General features: G+C 40.6%; 1 protein-coding gene across 1 annotated transcript in view; it reads right to left on the bottom strand.

Annotated features, from left to right (window-relative positions):
- Positions 1-1,852: 1,852 nt before the first annotated feature.
- MYBPC1 (myosin binding protein C1) overlaps positions 1,853-14,965 on the bottom strand; it is a 184,812-nt gene continuing 171,699 nt past the window's right edge. Inside the window, exon 32 of the mRNA XM_077832526.1 lies at positions 1,853-1,953. Within this exon, the coding sequence (XP_077688652.1) occupies positions 1,853-1,953 (101 nt within the window). The remainder of the gene's footprint in view (positions 1,954-14,965) is intronic.

The following is a 14,965-nucleotide window of genomic DNA, read 5'->3' as shown; positions in this document are numbered from 1 at the left end:
TTTGCAGATGATACAAAACTACGCAAGATAGTTAAGTCCCAAGCAGACTGTGAAGAGCTACAAAAGGATCTCCCAAAACTGGGTGACTGAGCAACAAAATGGCAAATTAAATTTAATGTTGATAAATGCAAAGTAATGCACATTGGAAAACATAATCCCAATATACATATAAAATGATGGGTCTAAATTAGCTGTTATCACGCAAGAAAGAGATCTTGGAGTCATTGTGGATAGTTCTCTGAAAACATCCACTCAATGTACAGCGGGAGTCAAAAAAGCTAACAGAATGTTGGGAATCATTAAGAAAGGGATAGATAATATCATGTTGCCTCTATATAAATCCAAGGTATGCCCACATCTTGAATACTGTGTGCAGATGTGGTCGCCCCATCTCAAAAAAGATATATTGGAATTGGAAAAGGTTCAGAAAAGGGCAACAAAAATTATTAGGGGTATGGAACAGCTTCCATATGAGGAGAGATTAATAAGACTGGGACTTTTCAACTTGGAAAAGAGATGACTAAGGGGGGGGATATGATAGAGGTGTATAAAATCATGACTGGTGTGGAGAAAGTAAATAAGGAAGTGTTATTTACTCCTTCTCATAACATAAGAACTAGGTTTCAGAGTAGCAACCGTGTTAGTCTGTATTCGCAAAAAGAAAAGGAGGACTTGTGGCACCTTAGAGACTAACAAATTTATTTGAGCATAAGCTTTCGTGAGCTACAGCTCACTTCATCGAATGCATCCGATGAAGTGAGCTGTAGCTCACAAAAGCTTATGCTCAAATAAATTTGTTAGTCTCTAAGGTGCCACAAGTCCTCCTTTTCTTTATAAGAACTAGGGGTTACCAAATGAAATTAATAGGCGGCAGGTTTAAAACAAACAAAAGGAAGTATTTTTTCACACAGCACACAGTCAACCTGTGGAATTCTTTGCCAGAGGATGCTGTGAAGGCCAAGACTATAACAGGGTTCAAAAATGAACTAGATAAGTTCATGGAGGATAGATCCATCAATGGCTGTTGGCCAGGATGGGCAGGGATGGTGTCCCTAGCCTCTGTTTTCCAGAAGCTGAGAATGGGTGACTTGATGATTACCTGTTCTGTTCATTCCCTCTGGGGCACCTGGCATTGGCCACTGTCAGAAGATAGGATACTGGGTAAGGTGGACCTTTGGTCTGACCCAGTATGGCCGTTCTTATGTTCTTAAATAATCACATGGTGAGATAATGTAAAATAACAATCAAACAGTATTTTGGTAGGTCTTAAACACTTCATGTTTATTGTACATTAAATAAAACACTTTAATTTCAGTTGAAAGAAACTTGATTTGTGGGTGAGTCGTAAGAAATATAAATCTTCTAGATGAAGAAATATTCAACTGAAATGACCATTAAATGCACGTGTATTAAATAGTCAGTTTATAGCAAAACAGTATTCTTTTGAACTGCTGTTAGATTAATAAGATCCATTATCAAAAGAGGTATGTATGTCAAGGCCCTACTGGATTGCAACTGGTTGATCAGTCTACTTTCACTCTGACAAAAATATGCCTAACCCTACAAAGTACAAAGAAGAAGATTGTCTTCTCATGCTTATTACACAGCTTCTTCTTCTTTCTCATTAAAAAACAAACAAAACACATTATCAAACAGAAAACAATGCTGAACGTTACAAAATGTGTCTTGGCTTAAATTTCAACCCCAAAACAATCCATGCGTAACTTTTATTTTCAGCAGCAGGAAGGGGGGAAAAAAGCAGGGAGGCACACTGTTGTGATGCTATTGCAAGAATTAAAACGCTGGCTATCAGTTTCCAGTGCAGTGGCGGGAAAGCACTGTGGATGAGCTCTCACTTTCCCTCAGGGTTGCCTGCTTGCATTTCTTGCATATATGAATGAATGATATGCGGAGGCACCCCTTGCATTAAGAGTCTGAAGAATGAAAGTCCACCTATGGACAAGAAACAAGACAATCGAATGGTTAAAATTACCAAGAGAAACAGATTTTTAAAAATATTTTTCTGGCTCTCTGTGAAAAATATTGACCCAGTTAAGTGACAGAGATCTAGTCAGTCCCTATGTTATATTTTCTCTTGACACACAGTGAAATTTACCCCTGTGCAACGGGCCAGCACAAAGGTTACTCATAATTTAAGTCCTATGTTGGCATTTTAAGTGGTGCATAGAACTTGTGCTGGCCCCTTGCAAAGGGGTGTATTTCACCTGTAATGGGCCAGAGTCGGTCATCAGTTGCACCCAGTGCAACCCCACCGATATACAATGCATAGCTTCATCCCAAACAACCCTGTTCATTTCAATGGAGTTGCACGAAGTGTATCTAAGAGTAGAATTTGACTAAGAAAGTCCAGTGCAGAGAACACTTGACAGGCAGAAAAAAGACAAGAAGTACAGATTCACATTATTAGTGCTGGATTTTATAATAAACATTTAGCAAAATATTTACTATACCTCTTGGAATTTGACTGAAGTATGTGTAACTTATTTATGTGTATGAAAGAATTGCACAAAAAGACCAGGATTCTCAAAAATAGATGCCTGAATTTAGGCTCTGAAGCCCATATTTAGGCTTGATAAGTAGCCTGATTTTCAAAAAGTTCTTTGAAAATTTGACCATAAATTCTCAAATAAATGAAGTAGAATTGGCATGAGTATTATTCCTGTTTCTATAGTAAAAAATCTCCTCTCCTAAGATTCAGCAGTGAGCTTTCATTTTAGTTTCAGCACCTTCAAATGGCACTGGCCCTTATTATAGTTTGAGCACAGGAGTGGGGGCCAGCAAGTCCTGAAAGAGACATCTTTTTCTGATACCGTGACCTTAAGGAAATCACTAAGGCCAGATGCTCCTCTTCTGCATTGTGTGGAGGGGAGTTAATGTGCGTGGAAAGACTGCAGGGCCAATATTTGGAGGGGAGCCATGGGTACACTGCATATGCTCCTTCCAAACTGGCAATAGGCACGCCACACAATGAGTACTGTCAAATACTGCTGTCAGAGCTCATCTTTGAGAGCTGTGAAGCCTGAGGATGTGCTTCCCCCATTTCCTCACTTCCTTGATTCTGAGGAAAAACAGAATTGTCAAGACATATCTCGGTAGTTATGGGTTGTTTTTTTAAGGTGATACATTTTGCTTTCTTGCAGAAGTTGTTCCTGACGTTATGTGGGAAGAAATTGAATATGCAGTTTGTAACATAAAGAAAGGGAGAAGTCCGGGAGTGGATGATGTTTGGCCGGGAATATCTCAAAGTAGGAGAAGATACCCTCTTCAAAGTGTTAGCGCAGCAGTTCACCATCTACATCAATAGCAAGCGTGTTCCAGATGCATGGAAAAAATCAAAAACAATACTATTGATGAAAAAACGTGATCCAGAAGAACTGAGCAACTACTGTCTGATCACACTCCTCTCACAAGTGTATAAAGTCTTCATCTGCGTCATACTCAATCAGATTAAGAAGGATCTTGAAATGCACAAAAACAAAGAACAAGCTGGTTTCTGCTTAGGGTATTTGACAATTGATCACATTCACTCAGTTCGGCAGCTCATCGAAAAATGCAAGGAATACAAAGTACCATTGTGTCTTGCATTTGTCCATGACAAAAAGGCATTCGACTCGGTAGAGGTCAATGCTGTACTCAACACACTTGGAATTGACCGGAAATACATCGACCTGCTGGAAGAAATTAACCGCAATTGCTCAACAGAGATAACATTATTCAATGTCCCCTGCATTATTACTATATGCAGAGGATTCAGACAAGGTGACACAATCTCACTGAAGCTGTTTGCAGCAATACCGGAGTCGCTGTTCAAGAAATTGAACGGGGAAGAAGGAATCAGAATTGATGGAGAACAGTTAACGCATCTTCTCTTCGCTGATGACTGTGTAATACTGGCAAAGGACATGGCAAAACTGGAGAACAAATTGCAGAAACTGCAAACGCTTTCGCATGATATCGCATTGGAAGTGAACATGTCGAAGATGAAGTGGATATGGAACGAGCATTGTGCAGAAGAAATCGTCACTGTAAATGGGAAAGAAATCGAGGAGGTTGACAAATATATTTACCTGGGTCAGCAGCTGAGCAGAGACAACTCATTCAAAGGGGAATGCAGTAGGAGGCAAAAGGCAGGGTGGGCAAGTTTCAACAAAATAAAGACATGTCTAATGGATGATGAACTGCCCATGAAGAAAAGGAAAGAACTGTTTAACTCCACTGTTCTGCCAGCAATGATATATGGAGTGGAAAGCTGGTCAATGACGAAAGCAGAGGAAGAAAAATTCGCTGTCACCCAGAGAGCAATGGAAAGGCGAAAGTGTAAGATATCATTCCGTGATCACATACCGAATGAGAAAATCAGAAGGCATACAGAGGTGACCGATGTAATGCAAGCGATGTATGATGCAAAGCAAAGATGGGTGGGTCATGTAGTCTGCAGACAAGACAATAGGTGGACAATCCTCATCAGTGACTGGATCACCAGAGACCACAAGCGACCACTGGCAGACTGAAAACGCGTTGGGCCGATCCCATGACAAAACTCTTTGGCCAGAAATGGAAAGAACGTGCTTGCAACAAAATAGAATGGTGTGGCATTGACTTGCATTCATGGAGGGATGGACGAGGACAAGCTGGACAAAGATGACAGGTCCCAATAAGAGCTGGGGGGGGTCTCACCATGCTGTGTGTTGCTTTGTCCCTTCCAATCCTCTGGAAAGCTCTGTTTCTTGTCTCTGGGGAGTTGGGCTTGCTTTGGAACTTTGACAGGCCGTGGTGTCTACTAAATAAGCATCCTACAGCACAGTCAACAGCCACAGCCTCTCAGGGCTTCCAGGGTTTGGAAAGCATATTGCTTTGGATCTGACACCATATGGGTAAAGAGATAGGGCCAAACCTGTTTTTAGTTACACTGGCACAATGTAAACCTGGGGCTATCATGAAGACAATGGAGTTATTCAGAATTTAGCCTGGTGTGATGGAGGGCACAGGTCGGCCTGAGACCTTTAAAATAGATTTTAATATATTTAGAAACATGAGAAAATTTTGCTTTTTTCACTGTGTGCAGGACAATACCAGGTCTGTTTTAGACCCAGCTTTGCATTTTATGATTTTGTTTTGTATTGTACCACTACTCTCTCGTTTTTAGTTAATTCTCCTTTTTTAAATAAACCAAATCTTGTTTTGTTGTAAGTGCTCACACATACTGCGTGATTTTACAGGAGCAGTGGTTTAAGGTAAAACTAGTCAACTGGGGTACGCTGCTCCTCTAAGAGCAGTGTCAGGAGCTGGATATCACAGGAGAATGATTCAAAGGGACTTGGGGACGAGGGTGCACCTAATGATAACCTACAAGATGATGACAGCACTGGATTAGCCCAGAGGAGAGTGCCTGAGTGGCTAACAGGCTGGTGATGTTAGAGAGCTAACACTGAACCACCAGAGACAAGGCTACCTCTCATTAGAGGCAGGGGGTAAAAAGGTGTATCTCAGTCTTGGGTACCCCATGAACCGGCAGAGAGGGACAGTGGGAAAATGGCAAATATTTTGCTAAAAATATTAAAGCTCACCCCTCCTCGATAGGGAAGGTTGGTATGTGTGATAAGGAAACTGCATTACTACTGTACCTTTTATAAGTCTGCATGGATCTTCACTTCTGCAAGATGCAAACACAACCAACCCCAATAACACTTACCTTCTGAGGCATTTCTGTAGCACACCAAAAGTTTTAAAGCAAAAGTACATTTTCAAGATGAACACATCATTCTCTTTACCCGAGCAAACTGTATATTTCAGCTAGATTAAACGGACTGATCCAATATGGATATAATTTTATTCTACTTACACAATTTAGAACAAGCCAATATATCCATTAACAACATTCTCCTACTAAAGAGACATTATTTAATTGTAACTCTAAGTAAGTGAGCTACATCATTTAACCTTTTCACTCTTTCGGAGTTGTGCTTTCCCAGTCTTAGGTAAATGTTTAATACAGACAAAAAATGGCATGCTTTATAGCATTCTTTAAAACTTGTGTAATGCAAATTTTCATAAGAATCATTCATTTTTAAATAAAATTAACTGATGTGAAAATGGTCTCATTTATTTAGAAGTCTATCCTTAGGTGCAAATAATTGACTGGAGATGAAAAATGCTCTTATGTTACTTGTATTTTCTCTATGGTAAGTAATTAACCTAACTCATGCTCTGTTAAATTCAGTTGAAGCATTTTCACTAGCAGAAAGTAAGTGGATGTACCACTAAAGGGAGTTACTATAACAAGCAATTACTGGAAAGATTAAGAGTTAATTGTTAGTTTAAGGATAGTGTAATATAAATTCAAATGATTAAATTATTGATTTTAAAACATTTTCATTAAATGACATAATGAAAATCATGCCATACTTGGCAGGCTTTGTATGACGTGAAAACAGACATAAGCTTCATATGCAAGAATCATATGAAAGCTTACCTTAGATGGCAATATACATTCAAAAATCCTTACTGTGCAACTAAGGGAGAGAGAGAAAGAGAAGTAAGCACTTAATTGCTAACACCAAAGTAAAGAACTTGTTGGGTGAAATTATGTTCATAATGATGACAAGATGATGTTTTAATCCTTAGTCATGTAAAATATGTAAGAAATAGAAGCACATGGAAAGTAAATGGCAGGGATCCAGTACCACTTCAAAATTATAATTAATGTGTGATGTTAATATGCACAAACAAATATGACTGGCTTCTGTCATTAGTCTAGGGTACATAGTGGAGCTAGTCAAATTGTGCAATTGACTTTTAGAATAAAAGTTTCCAAACTTAGCTTCAGAAGAAGCTAAAACATATATATATATATATATTTGTGTTTTTCAACACAGGGAAAAACCCACCCACATAGCATTATATATATATACATATGTTGAAACTCTAAAAGGCAAAATTATCAAGTATAGACTAGTTACGCACCAGTGCCTTATTATGTTTTATTATGTATTATTACGCACCAGTGCCTTTACACAAATACCTATTGACATTAGCTAAGGCATGCCATTTACTCTATAGGAACCATTAGTTTTAATAAAGTATTTTACGTATGTAGTGCTAAGTCTGGGCATTAAACTGTAGCAGCCATTTAAAAAAATAAATATTCAAAAATATCTAAAATGGTTGCAGTACATTCTAGCTTAATTGCATCACAAGAGTAAGTTTTTAAATTGCGCATCTGAAAGCCTCCAGTACTGGAAATATCAGTGTTTGGGCATTTCTGCAATTTAAAAATGGCCACCTTTATATTTTTGAATTTTGGTAATGTTAAAAACGTCATTTCTATTTAAAGGGGTAAATTCTCTGCTGGTGTAACTCAGCTGAAGCTGAATTTAAAGTCAACAGGGTTATGCTCATAGATAATTTATTTGGTTCTAAGGGTGAAATCCTGGCCCCACTGCGTGGGTATGTCTACACTGAAATTAAACAACTGCAGCTGGCCTGTGCCAGCTGACTTGGGCTTGCAGGACTGTTCAATTGCGGTGTAGACATTCGGACTTGGACTGGAGTCTGGGCTGTAGGACCCTGTGCGGTAGAAGGGTCCCAGACCTCGAACTGCAGCTTGAGCCTGGGAGTCTACATGGCAATTAAACAGTCCCTTAGCCCAAGCCCTGCAAGCCCGAGTCAACTGCATGGGCCAGCTGTAGGTGTTTAATTGCATGTAGACATACCCACTGACATCAATGGAAAGGTCCCATTGACTTCAACAGAGTTAGTATTTCCCCCTTAGACTTTGCATGCCAAGTGTCAGCCTGTATTGAAGTTCTAAGTACCAATTCAGAATAGAAATCTAGTTTACAATAAGGTATACATTTTAAAATAAAATGGATAACACAGTGATACCTCTGTTCTTTCAATAAGTCTCCAGGTTATATCAAACTAACCTAAACCTGATCCTCTGAGATGCAGATCACCTCTTGAGAGGAATTGAGTCACCTTGACAAAGGGAGTTGCATACATTTAAGGTTTTATTTATTTATTTATTTTACACATATATGCATGGTTTTATGTCTAATGAGAAAGTTTTAATTCTTGCCTCGACTTTGCATAACTCTGATGTTAGCTCCTACATTCTTGATTAATTTGGCCTTCTTTGCTCATGTGACATAGCCAATGTATGTCATGAGACACTAGCTAGTACAATCTAAAAGCAACTAAGGAATACACACTTTACACGCAAATACATTTTAATGTAAAAAGAGAGGAATGGAGTGGAAGGTAATGTCCAGTGGAATATGCTTTTTATAAACCTGTTTCTTCCCCGCCAAGAAGAATGGTTCTCCTGGGGTAATTATTCCATGATACAACACTGCAGAATTGGAATATTCGTACTGGTATTTATTCTCGTTTGAAATTGTTCCCAATTAATTTATTTAACAACTTATTTTTTTTAATATGATTAATACCAATTGCAACTTTTCTCAGAATGCATTACTATCATTGTGTTATTGAAGTGATAAGTAACCTTGGCTTCACTCTTAAGGCTGATCCCTCTCTCCAAAGTAGTCAATTATTTCATGACAACAGGATTATGATTATAAAAACGTGTTGTGGACCATGAAATCTGGTCTCCCTCTGTGAAATCTGGCCTTTTGTGTGCTTTTACATTATACTATATAGATTTCACAGGGGAGACCAGCACTTGTTAAATTGGGAGTCCTGACCCAAAAGGGAGTTGCAGGGGGGGTCACAAGGTTATTTTAGGGGGGGGTCACAGTATTGCCACCCTTACTGCTGCGCTGCTGCCTTCAGAGCTGGGCAGCTGCTGACTGGGCCCAGCTCTGCAGGCAGGAGCACAAAAGTAAGGGTGGCAATACCACACCAGGCTATCCTTACTTCTGTGCTGCTGCTGGCGGTGGCTCTCTCTGCCTTCAGAGCTGGGCTCCCGGCCAGCAGCCCCCAATCTCCAGCTGCTCAGCTCTGAAGGCAGGCTGTTGCCAGCAGGTGACCTGTGGGGGAGAGGGTGAAGGGTCACATGACCCTCCCCAAACCACTAAGGGGGGCAAGACCAGCAGGTGGGGAGATGAAGGGGCAGGGCCAGAGCCGGAAGGGAAAAGGCAGGGCCAGAGCCTCTCCTCTTCCGGCCTCCTCTTCTGGCCACGCTGCCTGGTGCAGCTCGCAGCTCTCTCAAGCAGGCTCCAGCAGGCAGCGTGGCCAGAGGCTGCCTGGGACAGTGCATTAGTGGCTCCACACATGCCAGGGGGACTGGAGCAGAGCCCTTACCTCCGGCCAGATAACGTGGGATGGGGAGGGGACGGGGAGAGCGCAGGGTCCCTAGGCTGGAGGCGGGGACGAGTCACATGGGGGGGTCATGTGGGGAGCAGGGCAGGGAGGAGTCATGTGAGGGGGTCACGTTGGGGGTGGTGTCACGTGCCTCCCTTTAGCTGGTGCCTCCTTTTTGTCCCTCCCACTAGTTACCAACCCCCCTCACAACTCCTTTATGGGGCAGGAACCCTAAAATTACAACACCGTGACATTTCAGATCTAAATAGCTGAAATAATGAAATTTACATTTTTAAAAATCCTATGACTGTGAAATTGAACAAAATGGACCGTGAATTTGGTAGGGCCCTATTCATGATGAATTCTCTTAGGGCCTGATCCAAAGTCAACTGAAGTCAAAGGGAGTCTTTCTATTGATTTCAATGGGTTTTGGAACAGGTTCTATCTACTGAAAACAAAACAAGACAATGTTTACGAATTCTTATGACAAACCAGCCACGATTAGGAATCTAGCCCAAGGAACTGTAAAAAATATTTTAAAATTTTTCTTTGGGGGAGTGGGTGTGTGAAAAATACAATAATAGTTTTAATGGCATTCTGTGTTTATATAGTTTGTCATCTTCCAAAACATAGTTCAGATAGAACTTTTTTTCTTAACTAAGATCTTTTACAAAGTGCAGCTTGAACTTTTTCAGCACCCTTGTAGACAAATAAACTTGTCATGCTATTGTAGTAAATAGCTCAACTGTTTGCCATTTTAAGTACATCTAATAGACTTGAAAAAGATTAAGCAAATGCTGTGGTTTATCAGAAATAAATAACATTTATGAACAGAAAACATTTCACTGATGGTAAAATGAAATACTTGTTATTCTATTTGTCTATTATAGTCAATAAAATGTTTAAAGAAATGAGGTAAAATTTGTAACTCCTGATAGTCTAGATTTGAAGCCTAAGGTGATATATGCAAAGTGATAAAAGAATAAAATTGTAATGCACTACCGGTATACCGTGCTATTACCATAACTTTTCATTTATTTAGATACATATAAAATATGAGTAGTACACTGTATCCATGATATTTTTGTGACATTCCTAGGAATAGGTCTACGTGTTAAAACAGAGGTTACTAACAGCTCAGAAACAGATGAAAGAAATTCTGGACTATTTAGAAAGCCGAGAGTTAGTGCAACCTATAGCCTTGTATAGTGTATATCTGTCTCACCTGATGTGCTACCCAGAAAGAAAAGTAGAGACACTACTGTAGCTGTTACACTCACCAACCATGTAACATCCCTTAAATTATAACTCTGACCTGGCAGTCCTTGCCCAGGAAAAATTCACTTTGAAATCAATAATGTTTTGCCTGAAAAATGACTGTAGACTCAGGCCCTAATGTTTTACTTCCTGGAGTAAAGCAGAAGTTACATTTTAAAAAAATATACACACAAAGATCTGTTTCCATTGACTTAGAACGCCTTTCCTCCAGAGATCACTTTTCTTTGTGTGGTTGTGCTGCTCAAGCATCTGATGGCTCTTGCTGAGGTAGCAGATGGGCTGGGAAGGTTAACAGAGCGCACAACCATCATATAAGCGGATGGATGGGGGAACACTGGTAAAGTTACATTTTTACAGTCTGGCTATGTGTGATACCCACTGCGTTTGTCTCTCTTTCACATAGCAAACCCGGACTGTTTATTAACGCACAGATGCCAGAAGCTGGGACTGGACAACAGGGGATGATGGATCATTGAAAATATTGCACTGTCCTGTTCATTCCCTCTGAAGTATCCAGCCCTGGCCATGGTTGGAAGAGAGGATACTGGACTAGATGGGCCACTGGTCTGACCCAGTCTGGCCGTTCTTATGTTCAGTACAATTGCTGATTATGGGCTTGATCCTACTCCTGTTGAATGCCGTGGTTAAACTCTCCCTGACTTTAATAGCAGCAGACTGAAACCTCACAACAGATGTACTGTATTTGAGTCTAACAACATGCTTCTTTTGAAAGGTGATGAAATTAGTGGCAAAATATGCTACTTGAAAGGAATGAATATAAACAAGAGAGATGATTCGTGGTCCCTAATTGGGGATTAGGAAGGGGAAAAGGATTTGCATGCCTCATGAGTTGGGGAAGGGGGGTGCGCTGGACTGCCCAACGGTTAATATGAGTTTGGATTTAAAAACCATAACCATTTAAAACCATTTAAAAACCAGTCAATCAACAAGAGAGGTGTGACGTGGAATAACAAAAAGAGAGTGAGAACCTACAGCCCAGGATGGGACAATGACAAAACACACTATTTCTAGGACTCTTTCCAGATCTGATGCAGAAAATGGATACGTGCTTTGAACATTAAGACTTTCAGCTTTTGCATAGTCTCTAGGGTCTGTCAAGATCATTCACTTTACTTTTTTAAAGTAAATATTGAGTTCTTTAAGAAAAAAAGGAGGCATGGAAGCTATAAATAAGGATCCAACAATGATCATGCTTTAAAGCTCTTGAGGACAAAGGCAGGGGTGGGGGGGGAAGGTTTTGTTTAAAAGTGGGGAAGGATGGACTGAGGCACCACCATGGGGAGTGAGTTTCACACCCTTCTTCCCATCACAGCACATGCATGATTGTTTGCTAATCTAGGATGTGATACCATAGCAACTGAGGTCATTTGAGGCACTTGAGCTAGCTGTCCCCTGGCAGTATGAATAGGACAGGGCTGCTAGTTTGACATTCTTGCTGAATGATTCTTTGGCTTTGGAACTTGCTTCCTGAGTTGGTCTGCTGAAAACTTGATAGTGTGACCTTCAGGACATGCTGCAAGACCTGCTTGTTTACTGAGGATTCTCCTTGGGATGGATGATTGGGGGATGAAGAGATCTAACTGAGGGGCTGGGGCATGGGCAATGTTAGGAGCTGAGTTGTGAAGAATTTTTCCCTTTGATATAACAAGCTGTTGAAGTAGACAGTCATGGATGGGGGTAGGTCAGTGGCAGTATTTTGGATTGTTTGCAATTTTTTGTGCAATGTCCAGCGCACCGGACTAGAGTCTTATAAATTCATTTTTTAAAAAAGTAGTAAGAGGTGGGTGGTGTCAGATCAAATTCCCGTCAGGGAAAGGCTCAAAGAGGTCATCTCAAATGTATCTGGTAATTACTTTTTGCATCATAGACATTAAACTTCTACCTAACTACATTACTGAGCATAACAGACCCATTGAAAAATGATCTAAGCCTTTTTACACTTCAAACATCAATTTGTAAATGCCAAATGTAAAGAAACGAGATTCACATCAATATTGATCAGAATGGCAAAATCTCTCATTCATTCCTCAATAAACCACTGTTCAGGGCAGGACCAATTCTTCATCAACGATTTTCAGGTCAATGTTGCAAAGTAACCTGTGGCTTAGATACCAGGGAAAGCCTGAATAAAGAGGTGGGTCTTGCATCATATACTAAAAGTGGCAAGACTATAATTCATCCTGATGTCCAGTAGCAAAGAATTCCAGAGTATAGGGTTTCACACTCAACAAAAGCACCATACTGGATCTTTTCCCTTGTACAGTTATTATCAACACTGTTGTTGGGTTTACTGAAGAATGCTACACAGTCTTCGGCAACAGTAACATCTATGGATGCTTAAGACTCCTAAATTTGACAAATATTAACCAACATTGTTTCTTCTGTTTGAACATGTTTGATATGATCTATTTTAATTTAATTAAAAGCTATTCTATAGGGAAAAAGTGCCCTGTTAAGTCATTGGACACACAGAGAGACAAAGAGATCTTACAGAGAGATTCGATGAAGTGAGCTGTAGCTCACGAAAGTTTATGCTCAAATAAATTGATTAGTCTCTAAGGTGCCACAAGTCCTCCTTTTCTTTTTGCGAATACAGACTAACACGGCTGTTACTCTGAAAAGAGATCTTACTGTGATCATAGAATTGTGTTATTTTGACCATTTTATTATGAGCAGAACATTAAAGATTCAAAAGTTGAAGGTAACTACTGGTAAGGTATTTAGGGCTTGGGGGCTTATGAGTTATAATGAAAGATTAGTCTAACTTGGCCTCTAGATTTTAGTGATCAATGGCTGTCTTTGTTAGGCCGTATAATCTTCTGCTGTGCTGTGAAACAGGGAGCCTTGCTTGGTATTAAGAAACAGACTGTATACATCTAGAATGGAGGACATCACTTTCACCTGCCAGAATATAGTAAAAAGGTAGCAGGACAGTCAAGAAATGTGGCTTTACTACCACTCTCATTAGATGAACACACCACTTTATGAACAGACCAGTTATGTCATTACTTCCTCGCTACCATATTGGAGCTGTGTGACAAGATATATCAGAAATGAGAGACAATGTTAATCATAATCCAAAAGAAACAGAAAGCAAACAATATAGAAAAGCTAAATATATTGGCTTTCACTGCATACAAAATAATGGCTACAGAGTAAGTCTTTTATGAACTGGTAATCCTATGAAAATATGCTTTTTAGACCATTTACTGCATGTCTGATCCAAATCCCATTGACTTCAGGTGTTGGATTGTGCCTTAGGACCATTCACAATACCTGTAGTCAATACTAAAACATCTTGAATTCATAAAATATATTCATTTAATGGATTTAAAGGGATATTCTCAAGGTTGCAGAAATCTGACCAACTTTTTCCCCTTCATATCTGTTTGCAAAATCAGTATGATTCTCTATATGTATTTTTCCTAAAAACAAATATAATAATAAGATCTATAAGCCAGTGAAAGATTCTCCTTAGGAAACTAGTGGACGTGCCATTACGTGAGGCATTTAAAAGTACATTGGGCAAAACACTAGGAAAATATACTGTAGGGAATAACCCTGCACTGGACAGTGGAAGAACTATCTAGATCAGTGGTGTAACAAAGCTTCAAAGTACCCTGGGGCAAGAATAGGTTAGGGAGCCCTTTTCTGATTTTGAAATCTGCCCTTCTCCAGGTCCCCCACAGACCCAATCCAGCCCCCATCCCCTACCTCCTTTCCAGCCCTCCTGTCCCTCCAGACCACTAGCTCCCTCACAGCCCCAGTCGAGCCATCCCACTCCCCAGCTCCTGAAAGATTCCCTCCAGCTCCCTCGAGGCCCGCTACATGTCCTGAGTACCTGCCACAGTTCCCCCCCCCGCCTGCGCACCCTGCTCCATTTCTGATCTGGCCCCAGCCCAGCTCTTCCTCAACCATCCTCCAGAGTCCTTCAGTTCAGCCCCCAGCTCCCCCAGTCCCTATGCAGTCAGCCCCGCAGGCTCTTTTAGTTCCCTTCCTGCCTCCTATTTTCCTGATCCCACTCCAGCCCCATTTCAGGCCTGTACAAGCCCTCCCCCAGCTCTGCTCCAACCCCCTGTAACCCCCATTCTCCCATCTGTGATCCACACCCTCTGAGCTCCACCCCAAGCCCCTTCCCCCCACCTTCAACAGCTCTGATCCAGCCCCCCAGTTCTACCCAGTTCTGCTCCAACCTCCTCTTCCACCTCCTTTTATTTTCTTTTGTTTAAGGCTGACAAACTTTATTGCCGTGTTTAGTTTGACTCCTTTTGGCATCCTTTACAGATTCTCCTCCCATCCCAAACTGTTCCTTGCCTAATGCTTGTGACATGTGCTGTACATCGGAGAGTCGCGCTAAAGTTTGTCACATGAGCAGTACACC

This window comes from Eretmochelys imbricata, chromosome 1, assembly GCF_965152235.1.
Source record: "Eretmochelys imbricata isolate rEreImb1 chromosome 1, rEreImb1.hap1, whole genome shotgun sequence".
NCBI lineage: Eukaryota > Metazoa > Chordata > Testudines > Cheloniidae > Eretmochelys > Eretmochelys imbricata.
Note: the sequence above shows the minus strand (reverse complement) of the source record. Positions and strands in the feature narration are given on the sequence as shown.